This window comes from Notothenia coriiceps, unplaced genomic scaffold (genome assembly GCF_000735185.1).
Source record: "Notothenia coriiceps isolate Sejong01 unplaced genomic scaffold, NC01 NC01_scaffold00026886, whole genome shotgun sequence".
NCBI lineage: Eukaryota > Metazoa > Chordata > Actinopteri > Perciformes > Nototheniidae > Notothenia > Notothenia coriiceps.
In genome coordinates, this window is record NW_011359587.1 from 28,543 (window position 1) to 50,424 (window position 21,882).

The 21,882-nt window shown below is 39.4% G+C and overlaps 1 protein-coding gene across 1 annotated transcript; it reads right to left on the reverse strand.

Annotated features, from left to right (window-relative positions):
• Window positions 1–1,679: 1,679 nt before the first annotated feature.
• draxina (dorsal inhibitory axon guidance protein a) lies at window positions 1,680–14,355 on the reverse strand. Its single transcript, XM_010785008.1, has 5 exons — window positions 13,852–14,355; window positions 12,212–12,432; window positions 6,143–6,263; window positions 4,422–4,511; window positions 1,680–2,833 (listed from the first exon to the last, which is right to left on the reverse strand). The coding sequence occupies exons 1-5, from the start codon at window positions 14,333–14,335 to the stop codon at window positions 2,721–2,723; spliced, it is 1,029 nt and encodes a 342-aa protein (XP_010783310.1). The 5' UTR covers window positions 14,336–14,355; the 3' UTR covers window positions 1,680–2,720.
• Window positions 14,356–21,882: the final 7,527 nt, after the last annotated feature.

Here is a 21,882-nt window from a genome sequence, read left to right on the forward strand (position 1 = left end):
CTTGGCTCTGTCGGAGGTAACTATTAAAAATACATCAGCACTGCTTTTATTCTGTAGCTGTAAATCAGGATGGCACAATCACAGCCCGACAGAGCTGGTGGCTAGAAAAGAAATACGAGTGTTACTTTCTCCTTATAATCAAATATTGATAGATTCTCACAGAGCTTGTGAGTTGGGATCACGCTGAGTGTTATTGCTTGCACTTGCTCTAATGTGTCGTAAGCTTCCCGTTAAAAGGTTTTGACACAGAGAAGTGTGGAGATAATGAGCTTCAAAGATTGCTGCATTCACTTTATCACATGGAGACTGAAGGCGCCTCAGAAGTGACTGGAAAATCCTAATTTTCAAGAAAATATGTGTGTGGGTTATTTGACACATTTATCCTGATATATATTGATCTGAAGTATTTCAAAGAACATTTTTTCTTTTTCTCAAAGGAAATGATACATTTACAAAAATCCTGATGGCTATAACCTTCCGATTAAGAGTAACTGATTACATTCCAGTGCTGTACTTAAGTACATGTTGAGATAATTTCACTTAACATGAGCATTTAGAATTTCAGCCCATATGTATTCAAACTATAATGTCTTAAACATATTTATCTTACTTTTAGTTTATTCATATTTATAATAATAGTTCTGGACTATATATATATATAATATTCATATCTTAGCATATGTTATGTCTTATTATTTATTATTTATATTTATTGCACTTAACTTAACTTCTGGTTACATGCTCGACTGCATGTTGTTGCCCCTAAGTATCTGATGTATGTACGATTACAAAGGAAAGTTGAAATCTTAATTAATCCTCACTTTCAGAGGATAATATTAAACCTTATACTACAGTATTTGACAGATATTGTTACTTTTCAGATAAAGATTTTATGAAAACTCCTCCTTTTAATTTGAAAAATAGTTTCAAGCCTAAATGGTAACATGATCAAATATTTCACAACTAAAGCTAAGATTAGATAAAAGTCAGAAAAATAGCAGAACATGTATTTGTTTTTTCCTTCCTCATTATTAAACTCAGGACCTCCCTGATTCATCCTGTGACCTTTAGAGAGTCCTGACTCGCGGTTTGGAACCACTTGAGTATTTCAAGTAGTTCAAACCAGTTTCTCTTGAGCTGCTGCAGCAGTGAAATGCTTCTCCACATGAAGCATCATTATTAATAATCGCACAACGTTTTATAAAAAATATCAGGAACAGACATTTTTCTGCAGAACATTTTTACCTACAGTATATACAAATTAGAATGTAAAGGACATTTTGTTTATTGTGCTACGATACTTTAATTTTCAAATGCTGGACTTCCCTTAATTGTGTATTTCACATTGATTGATTTGTAATTTCACATACTTTTAAGTGCAAGATCTCGACTTAAACGGTAATAGAGAATCTAAAAACATGCATTAAGTAAAGCGTAAGTGTAAGTGAATATGACTATATGTGTGTATTTCAATAGTGACATTTGTTTATACGTGCCATTTGTTTTGTTAAAACTATTAATATTTCATTTTGAGTCTTCTGACACAAAGCTCGGAAAGTAACAATTTTTAAAACCTAAAATAGCTTTTAGCACAAAGCCAAAGACATTAGCAATACATGTGAGTGCCTGATAAAGATGAAAGTCAATGGTGCAAATAAAACAAAGTTTACACCACAAAATGTTTATCCTAGTAATTGTTTAATCATGAAAACCAAAAAAGACGGACAAACACAACATCTGGACAAACATGTGTTTAAGTACAGTATAAATAAAACATATATTAAGACATGTAAAAGCAAGTTCAAACCAGGGTCTTTGTTTATCGTTTTACCGTTACGTACATTTGAAGAGAAGTGGTATCAAGTTAACAAAGAAAGTTGTTCAAACACTTTCTTATTTACAAAACAGGACAGCAGACTGGGTTCAAATAGCGTTTGCAAATCATTTTCAGCATGTGTGACAAGAAAGAAACCAAATGTAGCAGAGAGTTCACACAGAAACCCAAACGGTGATTCAAGCATAATTTGTTTGAGTGACAGCTTACTTGACTGAATTTGAATCATCCTGAAGTAATAAAAGCCATCTGTTTAGGACTCCGAGCACAGAAATGTAGTAATAAAAAAGGATTTGTAAACATTGTTTGACTCAGATCAGAAGGACAGAGACAAGCAGCCGCAGAAGAAGAACTCATCAAATATGTGAGGTGAATATCCACGCATACACTATGTGATGTTGACAGATTTCAATCAGTGTTGTGTTTCCAGCAGAGTTGAACTTTTCCACCAGACTTGAACAAATACAAAAATGTATCATCGTGAAAAACAAATCTTTGAAAAGAAAGTAGTGATTTTTGAGTAAGGGCTGGGCAATATGAATAATTGTTTTGTAAATGTAGGACAATATCAATATTTATACTACACAGCCCTAAGAATAACTAACACTGAAACTTAAAAAATGCTTAAAGGTGGGGGATTGCTGGATAAAAGATGTGGCCCAACCAAAATGCAATATTTTTCCAGTTAAGTCCCTTGTTTTTTTGTATAAAATGACCAAGTGTTGTAATTTCTGCTGTGGAATCAATTTAAAAAAACAGCGACCCATCACCTTTCAGCACTTGTCTTAGCTCCTGCGTCAGAGTGTTTATGGGAAACAAAAATCTGGATCTTCCTCCCTCAATTCCCTCCATCTCGTCGTCCTCCTCCTCCTCCTCCTTCTCCACCTCAGATGGTGATGAAGCCACCCTGGTCGCTGCTTACGGACTCCGGCACCACGCAGCGCCCCTTTCTTCGAGTCACACGCCGCTTCCGGTGGAATTTAGCATAACAGCGAAACCCTGAAAGATGATGAATAATCTGTTGGCTAAATATCTTAAACAGATAAATGTGGACGTGGTAAAATACAGAAATTAAAGGGGCCCTAATCTGCACATTTTCAGTTAGATTTTTTTATTTTTTGCTTATACTGTGACCTGTTTACATGATTTAATGTTCAAAAAGCTCTTTATTGTTCTCATACTCATGCTGCAGCACCGCTTTTCACCCTCTGTCTGACACCAGAGCCCAGTCTGCTCTGATTGGTTTGCTGTCCATCTCTGTTGTGATGGGTCAACTTCTTAGTAAGAACTGCCCCGCCCCTTAGCCGATCACATACAACAGTTTGTAGTGTTAGCCAATAGAAGCCTGAGTTACGTTGTGATGTCACCATGTTCCGGAAGTAAACAAAGGAGTCTAATGGAGGCGTTTCAGGCAGGGGGTGTGGGAGAGAAACTCCCTCTTGAGGAAACTTTGGGATTTTAGCTTTTACGTGCACAAAAACCTATATAACACAGTACAGGAAAGGCACAACAGAGCCTCTTAAGGCATTTGATTTAATAATTGCTGTTGGGTTGCTAAGAATGTTTCGACCAATTTAACATGACATGCCTTAAAAACTAATTGCCCATCTGCTTTTTTCCCACTGTGAAAACGCTGTGAAAAGGGTCTGTAGTCCAGTAGAACCATTTTACCATGTCAGGTTTTGCTTTTTGACAAACATATTCTTAAAGGTCCCATGTCATGGCCATTTCATAATTCCATTGTTTGGAAGACTACTAGAATAGATTTACATTGTTCAATGTTCCAAAATCACATTGGATTGTTGGAGTTCCTGTCCCCCCCCCCCCTCCCTGTGAGCCCACTGTGCTCTGATTGGTCAGCTCGCCCACTCTGTTCTGATGAGTCCACCACCGTTACAGCGGAACATCAGTGATTATGTGTTACAATGGTGTTAGCAACCAGAAAATGACACCAGTAAGGACAAACAGATGAGAATGCTGCGTGGGGTCTGGGTGCCGTGTTGGCGGGACGTTGCGCGGCTCGCTGCTGTGATTAGGGGACAGTGTGAGCTCTATTACTGGTGTTGTTTCCTGGTTGCTGCGTGGGGTCTGCGAGACAGCGAGACATCGCAAAACTCAGCCTGATAGACGCGGGAAGGGGGGGTGCTGAGGGGGCTGCAACAACCCCCATCTGCGAGGCTCCACTAGCACCAGCATCCCCCCTGCACCCCCAAACGCGCCGTACCTACAGTGTAAGCGCGCCACAGTTTCGCCGCTGCGAGGCTCCACTAGAACCCCCCCCCCAGCGCATCACAGTTTTGCCACTGAGAAAGTGTGTGTGAGGAGCTCCACGGATTGGTCCATTTGGGTATGGTCACGTCACTGTACCCAGCAAGAAAAATTGAAATCTCCAACGAGGCGTTCTGGGGTAGCATAGACAGGTATTTTCTGTGTTAGAGTTTTACTCGCTACAGGGTGTACTCTGAGGGTTTGTGACTCTGCAGACCGTTTACATGCAGAAAAACCTTCATAACACACAACGGGACGGGTAATAACCAGAAAAGCACTTTAACTGATTAATAACTTTTTGACCTTGTTCCTCACTCACCATCCTCACACATGCAGTCATCGTAGCATTTGTTGTTGAGGCCTCTGTTGTGAGGTTGGCACTCATGTTGTCTCAAGTCACAACACGAACCTTTAAAGAAACAAAAACATTATATAATCAACAATCAAACTTGGACACACTGCCAAGAACATGATTCAAATACAATATAGAAAAAGAGAGAGTTAGTTTTATGGGTAATAGTCACTTCAAGAAATTGCATTTTCTTCTTCAACCACTTTATCAAATCCTAGACAAAGTTTTTTCTCAATCAGATTCTTACTATCAGAGACGATGTCCTGCATGAAAAGTAAATAATAGAATAATAAGAAATGTTTTGGTTATTTCACTTTTCAAATTTTAATTTTTTTTGTGTTTTTTTCTCAATTATTTGAAAAGGGTGGAGTTTGATTGCATTTTTTGACCAATCAGGATTTAGCCATGTTTGATTTAAGGTGTGATGTTATATTGTTTTACATCGGTATGAAGAAACATTTAGTGATGTCTCTATAAAGCATTTCTGTACGTCGAATTTTGCAAGTAAAGTTACAGTCAGGGGTGCACATAACTGGTACGCAAGTACGCATGTGCTGCAACAATCCGAAATGCGTACCGTCTCTTGTGTCACAAAGCGCGGTTAGAACACCGGACGACGGAGTCGGTCTCCGTGTGCACAGACAGGGCTGCTGTTAACGTCGGTCTGTACAACGGAATTGTGCCAAAACTACGCCAACCGGCTGCGGAGGGAGACTCCCCCCGTTCACTGGAGAACTGCGCTAAAACAGCTGATCACAATGGTCACGCGCTGTGGTCACAGAGTACTCCACTAGCGACCCCCCCCCCGTTGACGTTCGCGATACAGAGGGCTTCATCAAATAACTTTGAGTGGAGCCAGAAGTTGGAGTACCAAACACTGACTCCAGGTACTCATCTTAGTACCTCACTGAGAAAGTTATGTGCACCCCTGGTTATAGTTTAGTAAATGATGTGTAGAATTTTATGTATTGTGCTGATTCTTTGCAGGATGTTATTGTGTTCATGCGGAGACTTTGAATGTTGTGTTGTGTGTGCTTAAGGGGTTGTGTGTGTAGGCAATCTAAGAATTTAAATGCTAGTGTTTGTTTTTTAACCAAGGATGTAGGTTTCGTTTAAGAAGTGACACACTTTCAACAAAAGAAGACATGCCATCGGTTCACCAACATTAAAAACATATTATGGATTATATGTAAATTGCTGCACTCCTAATGTAATAACCAACTTAATGTGTCAAGTTTGCTATTTTTAGGCACATATTATGGGTCTCAGATATATAATAATATATAAAAACATGTCTATGATGTGTTTGGCTCAAAATAACAATCAGATCAGCTCCGTTGTACCCCCGTTTTTAGAGATTTGGGTACGGAGGAAAAGAGAGAGGGTTGTATTTCCTGACACCCTTAGCCTATCACGTACAATGTGTTGGAGCGCTAGCCAATAGAAGCGCAATTATTATTTAGTGATATCATTATGTTATGGGGCGTTTCATTAAGAAAAATAAGGCACTTTTTGAACATTAAAGCATGTAGACATGTCACAGTAGTGGCACAAAACACAAATAACAACCTGGAAATTAGCATAATATGTACTCTTCAAAGTAGTAACTGATATAATAAGGATTTAATATGGACATTTTTCACAAAACCTGTTTTCAAATCAGAGCTTTTTAATGAAATAAAGCCAACCTTTCTTCCTGGAGGCGGGCCAGGTGTCCACAGGCTTCATGTCCTCATAGTCTGTCCAATCAAAGAGCGCCATGTCCAGCGTTGGCATCACATCTCCCTCTCCTTTACCCTTTCCAGACCGCTGATAAGGAAAGAGAACTTTAAGTCACACTTCTAGGGGTGTCACGAAATTAACCATGGCATTTTGGCATTTTTAGGTTTTTTAGGTAATGTATGTGATAAATTGTTTATATAATTATTGCACTTCTCCTTCCTCCACCAACTTTTAAACTCTATATCTGCATCTCTCTAAACTTGATGTTCGCTAGTTGCCACAAAAAATTGGAAACAAGGACATATGGCAAAAAACTCACAACTTTCAATTGGCTGCCTTAGTCATGTGATTCAACAAGCAATTCCGATGTGGCTCCTCTTCCTGTGTCACATTTGAGCTCATTAGAATAAACCTCCCTTTTCGGACGTGTAATTAGCAACAACTTTATTGTTTATTGATATCAGACAATGATACTACAGATTATTCAATTATTAATTAAATATTTTGTTTTTGTATTGCATTCATTTGTATATTACTGTATCGTGTCTGTATCGTCTTTTGTTTCATTTGTATTTTCTTTGGTTTTACACGCTCGAAAAAAATAAATAAACTAAAAAATAAACTAAACTAAAATCCCCACAACTTAGTTCATCCACCCACGTCTTGAGAACCTAATTAGCCTTTTTCTTTTCTCAAGTCAATCACAGCTGATTGGGCTTTTTTGAAGAAAGACATTATGAGAAGAATACATGATACTTTGTAAATCACAGCATGTTATCTAAAAATAACCCGCAATACAAGTGTGAACAAAAGATGAGAATAATATGTCGTCTTTAAAGACAAATTTGACAGATTGCATTAATATTATATTTTAAATTTTACATTGTCTTAAGACAACATCTCCCTGAATTATTTTGGCCGCAATGTTGCGTAATGAAATGTGATATTTGACAACCCTAGGGGATTTTATAATTGATTATCTACTTCGTATTTCAGTGAGAAAATTTGCATACCGAGCTAACTCACAATCTGTATCCAAACATGCTGATGCAGATCTGTAAACACCTAATCCCACCTTCCATTAGCTCCAGCATGCTGTGTAAACTCTGCCTCCATTGTAACAAATACATCTTATATCATATATTTATTTACATATTCAAAGACAATTGTGATCAGAATATGAAAATATGTATTAAAAAAACGAATGCCAAATGTGATGCTTTTCACCATACTTTAGAAGAGATCAATTGTGTCTCCTCAGATGATTGTGTAGTAGCAGCAGAGGTGTGGTTTGATTTGTTGTGTGTTTTCCATCACTGCAGTGTGTTTTTAATGAAACACATTTGATGTGTTGAGGCAAGCTACAGTAATGCCTCATTGATTCATAAAACGCCCCCACAGAGTCAGCAAAGAGGAGCTTAAAAAAATGGTTGATCGGTTACAGAGGACTGCCCACAACCTTAATACAAATATATATCGCATCATTTATATTGTTAATACTTATACAATAAACAGATTGAAGCGTACGGTTCATTACACACAACATCAGTGTTTATTTCTCTCCTGTGAGGGCAGCAGGCAACTGAATTGACTTTATTAATGAGATGTTAAAGCCCTTAACAATGCGTAGACTATGATTTCCTTATGTTGTAAGGATAAGGTACTCTATAAAATATAGTTTTAAGTCTTTAATTACACTAATGTAACTGAAAATTGTTATTATTGGAATTAAAGAGGACATATGTGCCTCTACTGTGACATGTTTCCATGCTTTAATGTTCAAAAAGCTCTTTATTGTTCTGATACTGCCTGTGCTGCTGCACCTCTTTTCACCCTCTGTCTGAAACCAGAGCCCAGTCTGCTCTGATTGGTTAGCTGGCTAGCTGTGTTGTGTTTGGTCAACTGATTAGAGATGTCCCGCCCCGTAGCGTACAATGTGTTGGAGCGCTAGCTAATAGAAGCATGAGTGTTACAAAGTGATGTCATTATGTTACAGAGGTAAACACAGGAGTCCAATGGAGGAGTTTCAGGACGGGGGGGAATGTGTGTGAGAAAAATATCATGACTTTAGTAATTACCATTGAAAGAAAGTACTTCAAGTTAAAGTTTCTGAGAGTATTTTTACATTTATTTCAGCCAAGCAGTACTCTTTACCGGTTATGACTTATCAAACCAACACGTCCTAAAATATCTATTTTCCTTCCAAATATCCCAGACAGCTCATTTTTCTAAACGTCTACTTATTTGGTTGAAGTTTAAGGCAAATAAAAGTTATTGATTGAGATAGATTAAAGAGTCAGGATCACATCTGAAAGAAACAAACTGCTGTCTGTGATGTTGAAGCCTCTCTGTACCTTTGTCTAGAGCCACGAACAATGTGAACAAAACAAAAGGTTATTCTAAGACATCTAAATCTAATGAAGACGTTTTTTGTCCCTAGAGAAAACTCAGTTGACCTTCCTCTCGCCAAATCACCGTCCAAAATGTCAGCACATTGGATATCCCATCATCAACAACATGAAAAAAAGCCTCTTGGCTAACTCTCATTTTCAGCAGTGTTAGGTGCCGTTTACACGAGGACAAAACGGGTTGTATCTGCTACTTTTCTCTCGTGTATAGCCCGTTCGTTCACACGAGGCGGACACGTAAACGCGTAAACGGACCCCGCAAACGATAATGGGTCCCAAGCATGGTCCCAAGGTGGATAGATCTGCAAACGGAACACTCTGGGGGGTCAAACGGCTCAGTGTGTACGCCCTATACCAGTGGTTCCCAACCTGGGGGGCGCCAAAGATCGCAGGGGGGGCGCCAGGCCTCAGATGATTTGAGGCCAGATATCATATTTAGATTTTTTTTTTTTCTGACTATTATAACATTAGCGTTAAGAAAGCTTACTTAAATATCTGCCCCAACATAAGTAACGGGATCAGAGTAACATTAAGCACACTCCGACGCATATCACATCATAATGTATNTCTCTGCATTGCCCCCGGGCCTTCCGCCCGAGACCCCCTCCTTGGTCTCTGCCTTGCCCCCGGGCCGTCCGCCCGAGACCCGTCCTCCAGACCCCCTCCACCCACCCTTTCTTGGCCCTAGTTATGTGTTTTGTCTGGTCCTCCTCCCTGTCGTTAGTTTCCCTGGTGTGTCTGATTGTCTCATTGTGTTCACCTGTTGCCCTTGTGTTTCTCCCTCCCCTGCCCAGCTGTGTCTTGTCCTGTGATTACCCTTCTGTGTATTTAGTCTAGTCTTCCCCTGTGTTCCATGTCGGTTCATTGTTTCCCTCCATGTTATTCCACGGTCTGTGTTCCTTGTGCTGCTCGTTTGTTTTGGATATTTTGGATACTGCCTTTTTTTTGCGCTTGTACATGTTTGTGATTGGTCGAATGCTCCAAATACCACCCCTTTCATGTGAACGCGCACCTAACTAAATAGGACACGGCTGGCTTGAGTTAACAAGTTGATAGCCAGCATCGTGGGACCACTTAGCGAGAGCGCGTTTGTTTGGATTAGGTAAACCGTTTAACTCAAACATATCCAGGTTATGTTGAACCGGCTTCGTCGTACAGGCCTCTGGTGTAGGAAAAGTGCAATACAAATAAAGCTTTATTATTAACTATGAGGATAATAAATTCAGAATAGCAAGAATCCAGCGAGTACATTAAAAAAAGCCAAACAGTGCAATGCTGGTGCAAATTTTGTAGGGTACATTTGTATAATGTTCATGTATTTTATATCATTTTGTTTTTTATCACGTTTTTTTGTGCGTAATATTCAGTAACAAAATAAAAAATAAAAGATAATGAGCATTCTAAATCTGTGCTTGCCTCCAGGATAGTTAAAGTCAAAGGTTGGGTACGTTTGAACCCTAAATTAATATTTCTCCCACAGTAAAATATAGTCATTCAGAATATTGCTATAAAACAAAACTCATATTTTCGTATTCATAACCCTCTGTAATAGAAGCCATAAAAAACATTACCGCTGTCACTTTCCTGACACATATGAAGCTAAATATAAAGTATAATTAAGCCAGCAGGACTTAGAGACGTCTCTTGAGGAATACTCGGCCGATGAAAGACATCCATCAAAAAATAAGAATCAACCTCCTCATGGAAACAGATCCATACTTGTTTCCTTCCACCCTCAGGAAATAAGCGTATATGGAAATATCAATTAGATGAATTGCAGGGGGCTGTGTCCTGGTGCTCAGCTGCTCATTAAACCATCAGCAGAAGATCGAACATTCATTAAGAAACACGCTGCGTGCTCACGCCAAGTTCAAGGCTCTCTTTTCTTCTGAGGTGAAATAATATTTCACTCTAATAGTGTTCTAATGGTAAAGACACACACAGATTCAGGCTCTCAGTCTTTTCTATATGGTGCTTTAACTGTTATTAAACTAGCATTGGTTTTAGTACATCCACCTGGTAGAGGTCATAAGGGGGTTCAAAATGCTAACCGTAAAATCCTTTCAGAAGAACATCTTGATTCAAAACTCCAGTCTAAGTATATATGTTTATACTCTTCTGAGCCACCCTCTTTTCAAAAGTATCTGACACACATTTCCAACGAGCATGCACGGGTATGTTGTTTAGTATAAATGAAAAATTATTTATCAAACAGCAAAGTCTGGCTCACTCTCCAGAAATAATATCTGCTATTTATTGCCATGGTACGTTGAAAATCTGAAATGAGATGAAAATCTGAAATGATATTATCGAAAACATTTTCTTTGTCTATTTTAAGCCCACCACAGGTGAAGTTTGACATCATACACAGACTCGTCAACAAAAAGAGCCAGTTACCAGTACATGATTATAAAAATACTTTAATGATTTCTAAATACTATATACTAAATACTAAAATATCTTAAACTAAAAGCTCTAAATTGTTAGTGATTAGGTTCCTTGCGGCAAAAATATGGCTACATCTTGTTGTTTGCGTCATTCCCACTAATTAAACGCGTCAGTGCACATCTTTACTGTGTTGTCTTGAGCAGCACTCCTCAACAAAACAACTGTCCATCAAACAGCATTGTGGATCCTGTCACTAAGGCGGGTATTTCCCATGGACGCCCTTCAAGCTGGTGTGTGTTTGTTAGCAGCTGCTGTGACAAAATGCCCAAGCTTTTCACGCAGTGGGCAGCGGATCAAAACTATTGACATCAGGGGACATCTTGTCTTAAAGAGTGTCCTTTGTAACGGCTCCATGATTGCAGGAGGAGTGAGGAAACACTTGTTATTTTAGATTATAAATGCTGTTTATGCAGCATCATGCTGGGTGAGTGTGACAGGTGGTGGGTTGCGCCCCACGCTATCCTGCTGATTTTCTGTGCATGTGCCCACTTGGGCTGCACCATTTTGAAAAAAAATACGGATTGCGATGATTGTGACGGATATAGCAATAGCAATGATTCACTATTTTGGAGGGATCGATCATTTTCTAATCATTATTTTCCTTATCAATAAGGTGTTAATTCGTTTTTTAAGATAATTTGTACCAAACAAATATGTTTTGATAAGTCTGTACATTATTATTTGTATCTCTGCAGATCCACAATACTTGATCGGATGGTATATTTTGAAATATTTAGCCTTTACCAAATATTGCATAAGTCCATAGTGATAGTTGATTACGTTTTGATTAACTGTGCAGCCCTAGTGCCCACAGTCGTACTGTACACAACAAATGCTTTCCGTGCTCACATACATTGTGTCCTGCCATGGCTCTAATAAGGAAAACAGAAGGAAAAGTGTTGCTGGTCTTTGGATCTCGATCCCAGAGGTGTACTTTTATTATATAGAACACAGCACTATCTATCACACACACTGTGACCAAGAGCCAGTGAGTTGGGAATGCCGCGGTATATTTTTCACGTGCTACACTTTCAGGTTGTGTCATTTCCAAGATGAGCTATGAGGTAGCGTAACGGTGGGAATGGGGCCCGTTTTGTGCTCTGATTCCCCCGCACACTGGAGCCACGCTGGGCCAACAGACGCAGCCTTTAAGAAGCACTTGGGTTTCGTTTGGGTTACCTGGGGTTTGGTGGAGGCTGGGGGCAGCGTTGGGGGATGCTCGTTCATCACCGTGGTAACCATGGAAGAGCCAGAGCCAAAGACAGCGGCGATGGGGGAGGGGGTTTCATCGGGCGGGGTCATGCTGAGGGAGGGGGAGGCAACTGAGGAGAAGGAGGGAGGGCCCTCCAACAGATCCCTGTCCTTAAACGCAGAGCTCAGCTCAGGCTCCGGGAGAAATCCTGGAGGGAAAGATAGAGAGAATATTAAACCATCAATACAACATTCAACATTATCTTACAATCATGACTTACTATTGTAAACAAACCTTTATAAAGACTTAATGAAGTGGGAAGATATGGTCTAATTTTAAAGCTTGGACATTTTAAGAGCTGTCATTCCTAAATGTTCACCAAACCTACAAAAAAAACATGGCTAAAGAATGTTTGTGCAGGGTATGTATTTAGTGTGTTATCAATAGAAGAATCAGTAGCTCGAACTACAGCTTTAACATACATGCTGACAGCAAACCTCAAGACTCATTTACACTAGTGGAATTTTGAAAGACGAGATTTAACAAACCTTTATATGGATTTAATAAAGTGGGAAGATTTTATGGCAAATGTGTTGAGGAAGATTGTGTGTAACGATCAAAAACACATACGACCATGATTGTTGTGTCCATATTTTGGGAAATGTCTTCCAACACTTCAGTACACTGGAGGTGGCTAGCTGGATTTGTGTTGCTCAGACCATTGAAAACTCACATTTAAAAACATGTAACAACATCCTTTTCGAGAAACAAAGTCTTGGTCTCTGAATAATCCACACATCCACAACGTTTTTGGATATAATTTGACTAATGATGTGACTACCATCATATCAGTATAACTGAAATGTACCAGTAAGCCAAATGTTTTACATGACTTAATAAGGCCCTTAGCTCCATGTTGCTAGTCTAATGCTGGACGGCACTGCAAAGGTGGATAATAGCCTAATCTGTATATCATTTAGTCAGCTATTTTGTTGTTGTCTTCGTCTTTTGTCAAATGTCAATATTAGGCTTTATCAGACTTCATCCTGGTTGTATAGGGTTAGGGTTAGGGTGTCTGTAGCTTATAATGCTATTTGTACCCGGGTTTCCAAAGCTAACGATGCTGTTTATACTTGGATGTCCATAGCTAACGATGCTATTTGTACCAGAGTGAACTTAGCAGGCAATGCTATTTGCACCTGTCTGTCTTTAGCTTACAATTCTATTTGCAAGAGGGTATCCAAAACTAACAATGCTATTTGCACCTGGGTTGCCATAGACAATATAGCTATATTCACCCGGATGCAAATCGACATTACTCTTGACAAAATATCACCATGTTTCTTCTCCTGAGCCCTGTTGTCATCTTTAACTTCAGCTAGTACGTTTACAAGTTTAAGACTGTGCTGATTGTGTTCTGCTGTGATATGGCGAGTGCAGGTCAGGAAACAGTTTTGCATAAAAAACATTCTAGAAAATTGGGATTAACTTTGATTTAAACTAGATTTAGTCTCCTCTTTTTCATCACAGTCAGTGTTTTCACTAGGTGGTCCTGAAAATAGAGGTTGTTGACAAACATCTTGAGTCATTGTTTTAGTTAACAAATGGACTGGATAAGTCAGGTCACCTTTGCCATGCCGCTCTTTGTCCCGCCGACTCCCTTGTCTCCTGTGCTCCAAGTGGTGTCCGTGACCATTGCCATGTCCATGTCCCCTTCCTTTGCGTGTCCCCAGCAGCTGGTTGTCCCGGCTCTGCGCCTGACTCTTCCCACTCATCCTGGCTCTGTCCCTGCCGGGGCCCATCTCCAGCCTCACCGGGCCCAAACTCTCCAGGCCTGTCCCGTCATCCTCGGGCCGGGCCAGGGGGTGCAGTGGTCTGTGGGACAGCAGACCAGCTCCACCTTTGCCGGCGCGGGCCCCCTGGCCCCTGTGCCCGCCGCGCTCCCTGCTGTAGTGTCGGCCCTGGGGCCCCTGCAGGGGGTGCTGCAGGGCGTTGCTGCCGCCCGCTGAACTCTGTCTCCTCTTACCGTGAGGAGCTCCGGGCTCAGCACCGTGCGACAACGTGAGGGCGGAGAACAGGAACGCCAGCAGGAGACTCCGGGAGAGAAACATGGTCTGTCCAGCACTGCGCCACCTGCAGGTCGGAGGAAACATGTCAATATCACACTTGCTCTGCTTTAATTTGTTTAAAATAACTGCCACTAAAATATTGAAGCCCTATAATGCTTTTTGGGGGTTTCCCTTTCCTGTGGTGTGTAATATAGGTTTGTGTGCATGTTATCGGTCTGCAAAAGCTAAAATCCCAAAGTTCCCTCCATAGGGAGTTTCTTTCCCAAGAAGAGTGTTTCTAAGAAAATAATCAAACAACAGTGGAGACATAAATACAAATCCCAAAGACTTAGTGAGAATGTTGCATATTAAAATGAGCAATTAGCATAAATCTTCTAGGTATAAACTTTCAGAGCTGCTAGCATGGCTGTTAACATTGTATGTACAGACTATATGTTCAGTTCAGTTGCTTTTTCAACTGCATCTTTCGAATTTTAAAGGGAGATATTAAAAAAATGATTAGCAGAAGACTGTCGTCTTTCATTATCCTGTGCAAACAAATGCATGCAGGGCTTTTCTTCTGTGCAAATATAAGCCACATACAATTGTTGAATCCCTCTGAAAAGTATCTTCCGTCAACTCCCACCCTCAGTGGTGGAGCCCCTATCTGAAATCACAGACCTCCTCAGGTTTTGTGTTCACTGCATTCATTATTCCCTACAAGCTTCCTACACATTCACACTCACAAGTGGACCCATTTATCTGGACCAGGTGGGTTTGAGTAGGCCAGAAAGAGGTGGACAGACACTTGTGCCTCTTTTTAGAATGATTTCCCTGCCTTCACATTCGCCTTATGCCTTCCTCAGTATGAATAATGCACTGCGCTCCTGCTTCATCGCTGCCTGTTCAGTCTCGAGAGGCCTCCAACCGTAGCTTTCATTACAAAATTCAACATTTCTTCCAGGTGTGACTGAAGTGAAATGTGAGGTTCTGTGGGTATTAATGGCCTCAGCATGTTGTACAAACGTGAACAAAGGATGGTGTCGAGATGAAGAAATTATATTTTGTATTCCTATCTATAGGTCGCCAGCTACTTTACAGTCAGGGTTCAATTTAAATGTTGATTTTACATAACTAAGGGTTAATTGCATTCATATTGACATGCAGTTGTACATGTATTTTGAGCAATTACGGTACATTTATTTATTGAATATCACCAAACGTAAACATGTAAAATAAAACCCTCAAAATGCTGTTTAATGCAGTGAACGTATGCAACTTAAATTTGCTTGAAATAAATGTTTTAACATTGTTCATGAGTTCATTTATGAAAGATACCATGCCAACTATACAGATACGATATTATACACTTAAACTTCATTTTTGATATTCAATTATCAAACTTAAAATATATATGGCACAGTCCGACTTCCTATATAAAGTCGATTAATTGGTAATTCAACCTAAAAAGGCTATAGGAACTACACACAACAATTATTATAATATCTGCAAAACCGAGTTTATGTCGAGGGCTTTACAAGAGGAATATGCTATTAAGATGTTTGATGGTACTTTTTTTTATAGTTTTTAAAGATGATAATATTCTTATGCATTATATATGGTGATCTATAAGTTACGTGAATGTCTAATAGACTGTATATTTAAGAAAAGCTAAACTAACCACAGACTCTGTGAATAATCATAAGGGTAAGATAATAAAGCATATTGAATTGCAGAACAATTGTGTCACGTTTTAATTTTGGCGGAATTACAAAAGCCTACACTGTGAACATCTAAATCTTTTGGAATTCTTGCCAACACTACACACTAGAGAAGGGAACACCAGTTCTTCTTGATGACAAACTCTGTCATGTCGGATAAAATGAGACTAAATATGATTTGCTTTGTTTTGTCTTCCACTTTAATATGCTGAGATAATCCATCGACACAGAAGCACACAATACTGTTATGGTGCTTCGTAGGCAACTCTTTTGTGTTAAAAGACAAACGGCAGTGCAGGGAATACAGAAAATCAATGAGGGAGAAGTATTGAGCTGCTGGTCATGAGCGGTGTGTGTGAATGTGTGTGTGTGTTGCAGGGGGATGGATTAGGTATTTGCTCTTTTATCACACTGACCCACACCAAGATGAAACCACATATCCTTTGGGTTTACTGTCCGTTATTTAGTTGTTTCTAAAAAAACAGGACCAAGGGCGGCAGGTTTTGCGTATGTGTGTGTTTGTGTGTGTTTGTGTGTGTATACTAATGTCCGGGGAAATTTGCAGTGCGAGTACAGGCCTGAGGGATTTAGAGGCAGACTGCGTCGGCTGGCTTCTGGGAGTGCGACCAGCTGTGCAGTTTGCAAACAGGAGTGTGAGGGTACTGAGGTGAGACCTTTATCTCCAAACAGGCCTTAAAAGTGTCGGGGGATGGGGGGCGGTCGGACGTGTCACGCACAAAAGTCTTTAGCCAGGATTAAGCTCTGGCTAAGGTGGTGCTTCTGGACTCTGTAAGGGCAAAAGGGTCATTTAATTTATGAAAACAAAGAAAACATCCAAACTTAAGTGAGTGGAAGAAGATGAGGATTGTCTTAGGCAGTGCTTCTCAAACTTTTTCCAGTAATGTACCCCCTTTGAAACATTTTCTCAGCCGAGTACCCCTTGACCGACCCCGAACATTTTTGATAGAAAAAGCCTATATACATAATTACAATATAGTGATGTTCCATCAGTGTGTGATTTATTAACTCCTTCATTCATGAATTACAACAAAAGGATTTTGTCATCTTTGTGCATGAAAAAAAGGAACACATACATAACAATCTTTCCAAGGAGTTTTTCAATTGAAGTAATATACAGTATATGTTTAACAAACCAATGAACAAAATGATATATTATGAAAAACTATAAAATACAATACACAAATTTGACTTGTGTTTATATGAAGACCCCCTTGGTGGTTCTAGAAATATTTTATATACAATTGTGTTTTCTATCTCACTTATTGTACTAAGAAGTAATCATGCATGGTATTTAAAACAATTTTTATCTCACGTACCCCCTGCAGTACTCCAACGTACCCCTAGGGGTCCACGTACCCCCATTTGAGAATCACTGGTCTAAGGGATCATATAGGTTACCAGCACATTTGAATATATAGCTATCAAAGGACTAGCTCATTCATCAGGAAATTCATTTGATTGTTTGCCTGCACAGAGTTAAAAGATTGATTCAACTCTCAAGTATGTGAAATATGACAATCTGTAATCTAAAGATCCAGCAGCTGGTTAGCTTAGCTTAGCATAGTTGGAATCAGGGTACAAATGATAGCCTAATTCCTTACATACTAAATCACCAGCAACCTGTCTTTCCTATGTCCGTCAGTAAATTAAAAGCATTTTGGCTTTCCAACATGGATTTAAATTTGAATTCGGAAAGAGCAAGTCTATCTGTTCCGGCCTGTTTCCAGGCTTTATGGTAAGCTAAACTAAGCTAAACTGAGCTGTACATATATGAGAGCAGTATTGTTGTTCTCATCTAACTTTTGAGAATACTAAAGAGCTTAAACTATTCCTCGAAATAAAGACATCTACTTGTTGAATTGATAGATTTATGGTGAACAATACTTTGATCTAAACTTTTTGTAAAATTCTGGAGATTTTTCTTTAATCTAGGGAATCAAAAGCAGAAAAAATAGATCCATCTATTTCTTGTCTGTACGCATTAATCGGATCCACAGAGGTGGAAATAATAGTAAAAGACAATCAACACAACCCTAAAAATTCCCAAACATGAAAGAAAGATGCTACGCCTCCGTAGAAACAGTAGGCAGCATGCATCATTTGATCGAATCTAAAGGGCTGAATAGACATGTGAAAGTGAAGGCAGGCGGTAATGGGGGGGAGCCAGTATCTCAGCACAGCAGTGCCCTGTTTTCCTCTCTCAGACTTTCATGTGCCGCTAACAGGTGGCCCTTTGAGGAGACGGGATGGGGACGATAATGGAGCACTCTGGGTGGCATTTGGGGTTTTTAAGCACAGTCTCTTGTGTGTGATAAACAACCTCCGAGAACAACACCGCCTCCTGCCAGAGTGTGTATTATCCACGGTAGTGTTTTGTAGTAATGGCACAGCAGGGTGAGCATCTGCTGCTGAGGAGATTGAAGGCCAACGAGTAACTGACAAGTGTCAAGTGAGAAATCCACCGTTTAAGCAGTGAAACAGTGACGTTAAATGTATGAAAACAAACTGGACTTTCTTGGCTTCAAGGGGGTTAAGATAGTTCTGGGTTTAAAGAATAAAAACCTGTTAAAGGCCAAGTAAATACACCTAAGGATTTTTGTCCAAACTTGATCTTTAATTTCTTTTGGTTCCTGGTGAATATTTATTGTTTTGAAAAAATAATCAACATTTTAAGTCTAACTTTTGAATAATTAAATTATTCTTTAATTAGATGTTTACTAAAGCAACGTTTAGACATTCACATTTCACATTTAAATGTTGACTTTAAATGGATTTATTATGATTTTCTTAAGGCTAAAGACTGGAACATGTGATACGCTCAAAGGGATTATAGCCACATTTGCTGATAGTACTTAAAATAAATAATGAACTGCAACTCATCTGAATTTCTTTAAACATTCCTAAATTGACATAGTTTATTGAACATTGAATTGCTTGATCAACCATTAATGAAATGGAAAATATAAATCAAGATGCAAAATGATCACATGTATCCAGGGGTGCCGCCAGGGATTTTGGGCCCCGTGAAAAGATATCAAATTGGGCCCCCCCATCACCAGGCCCAGGCCACGCCAACCAAGCAAAATTGCTAACCACACCTCCAGAACCCAACCCACTCATTTATGCTTTAAATAACTCCACCTGTACAGGCTTGCATCTATCTTGTAGTCCAATACTAACCGCACAATATTTACTGACACTGAGCTGTGAAAATATAACACTGTGCAGACGTGCAACATTCTGCTGCAGTAGAATTCACTATTTGATATAACACTAACATTCCTGACAATAAATATCAATNCTTCCAGAAGCAAAGTTTTTTTTATTGGACCTAATATTTTTCCTTTTTTTACATATTATTCAGTATGAAATAAAGAAACATACATTGACTATCTGTTGCATACACCCCCCAGAAATCAACTGCCAAAAACTGTTTTTAATGTAAGATAAGTTATCTTAAAGGTACAGCAGATAAACAGCTTTGTTACAGAAAGAGCAGCGAGGGCTTAGGGCTCCAAGCCTATAGTGACGCAGATTGGGCGGCAGACGCCACAGACAGGAGAAGTACCACAGGGTATTGTGTGAGTATGGGTACAGACAGCTCACTGGTTTCATGGAAACAAAGAAACAGCCCACAGTGGCACTATAAACTTGTGAAGCCGAATATATGGCTCTAGCCTTGACAATACAGGAATGTATTTATCTGGAACAACTGCTCTAAGGAATGGATACCTATGTATATAAGAAAACTGTTGTTTATGAACAGGGGTGCCGCCAGGGATTTTGGGCCCCGTGAAAAGATATCAAATTGGGCCCCCCCAGCACCAGGCCCAGGCCCAGCCAACCAAGCAAAATTGCTAACCACACCTCCAGAACCCAACCCACTCATTTATGCTTTAAATAACTCCACCTGTACAGGCTTGCATCTATCTTGTAGTCCAATACTAACCGCACAATATTTACTGACACTGAGCTGTGAAAATATAACACTGTGCAGACGTGCAACATTCTGCTGCAGTAGAATTCACTATTTGATATAACACTAACATTCCTGACAATAAATATCAATAGTCATCTTTTATGGTGTACATGCCTAACAATAACATTTATGAATGGAACATTCTCAACATGAATGCATAAATCCAAATAAATATAACTTAAATATACATGACCTCTTAAATTAAAATAAAGTGAACATTACCACCAACAAAATCATTTATAAAATGCTATAACACAAAAAATAACATAAGCAGCAGATTTTAAAATTAAATATACATACCAACTACAAAATATGCAGGTATTAAAGTGGAATACAACGGAAATGGAAATGAAAAGGCCTTATGGTGGTGCCAAATCAGAGCCTATTGCCTTTTCTCAGTCTTTTTTTTACAGCTTCCTCACTTTGTCTGTCCTTTTCCTCACTTTGTCTGTCCCTTTCTGTACACCTTCTCTTGTCTTCACTGGAGCCTTCATCCTCCTCATCTACACTGGTACTGCCACTGGCACTGTCACTGTCCTTCACCTCTTCCTCCACTTCCACACACCTTCCTGACAAAACTGAAGAGGGCCCTGGCTCTGTAGAGTGTACATGACACATATGATAATATATTCTTTAATATTAGTATTAATATCATAACCAAAATGTTGGTGATTAACATTTTATTTACCTAATACAGACTGATCACTCAACGCTTCAAACATCCTAAATAGACTAAAAGCAGTTTTTTGTCTTATATAGATCATGTGGCTATGTGGGAAAATACTGTGTTTGAAATGTATAATTTAAATTAGATGTTAGCTTTTTGTTTTGATATATATATATGTGTTGTATTCCAGTCTCCCTTCAGATATGTTAAGTGGCATGTCATTCAACACAATGCTGCTCACCTCCTTCAGTTGGGAGAAAAGCTGGTTCAGGTTCAGCCTTATGGGGGGACAGGGCTGCTGAGCCTAGAGATGGATCTTTTGGTCCTGGCACCAGGGGGAGGGACAACTGATTTAGTATGAATAGCTGATAAAAATGTACCTGCATTTAATGTCAGCTAAAAGAGCAGTGAAATGAAAAACCTCTGAATTTTCTGTGAAGATATTAACAGTAGCCTACTTAATGTCAGCTTAGTAAAAAAAACCATTACAATTTACAATGGACTACGCTTAGCTAACAGACTAAATTCCACCACTCATGGACCACACCCACCGCATCCCTCCTCACATGCTTTCACTCTGCTAGAAAAGTGCTGCGTTTGGAGGCAGGAGTCTTAGGACCAAACCATTACATTTAAATAGAGGGGGGTGTACAGAGGCTTTGGATAATTAACTTTTGGAAGAAAATAAGTTAAATGAATCGTAAGTTTAGTGAGTAGCCTACTACACAATATAACGTTATATTAATGTTAATTATTGATGAAAGGGTACTTACATTTTTTTTCTTAATGTTCTAAACATTTTGGGGCCCCCTGCTAGTCATGGGCCCTTAGAATCGTCCTAACCTTTCACCCCCTTACGGCGCCCCTGCTCTGAGTGACCATAGACTTTATGTGACAAGCTTACAGTTAGTGACGTAACAACACCATAAAAGCTGGTGGGTTGAAAGCAATACGGGAGGTAAAAATAACTAGAATAATTGTGATTTATTTATTGTGGCTTTTATGTTTTTAGTAGGGCCGGGACTTTAACGCGTTAATTAAGATTAATTAATTACACAAAAATTAACGCATTTTAATCGCACTTATTTTTGTACCGCGGAACGTTTCTCACTGGATGAGTTTCAGGGGTACCGATTATACTGGAGCACCAACTAATGTCCATGACTTCAGACAACAACAAACCACAGTGAACAATAGTGGAACGAAGAAGCTGATGAGACCG

Bases quoted from the DNA above. Each gene is read 5' to 3' on its own strand.
- draxina (XM_010785008.1), bottom strand. From the start codon at position 14,335: ATGTTTCTCTCCCGGAGTCTCCTGCTGGCGTTCCTGTTCTCCGCCCTC. The intron at 6,264-12,211 runs GTAACCCAAACG...TTTCCTTATCAG, and splicing joins CAGCCTCCACCAAACCCCAG to CGGTCTGGAAAGGGTAAAGG. The intron at 2,834-4,421 runs GTGAGTGAGGAA...ATCATCTTTCAG, and splicing joins TGACTGCATGTGTGAGGATG to GGTTTCGCTGTTATGCTAAA.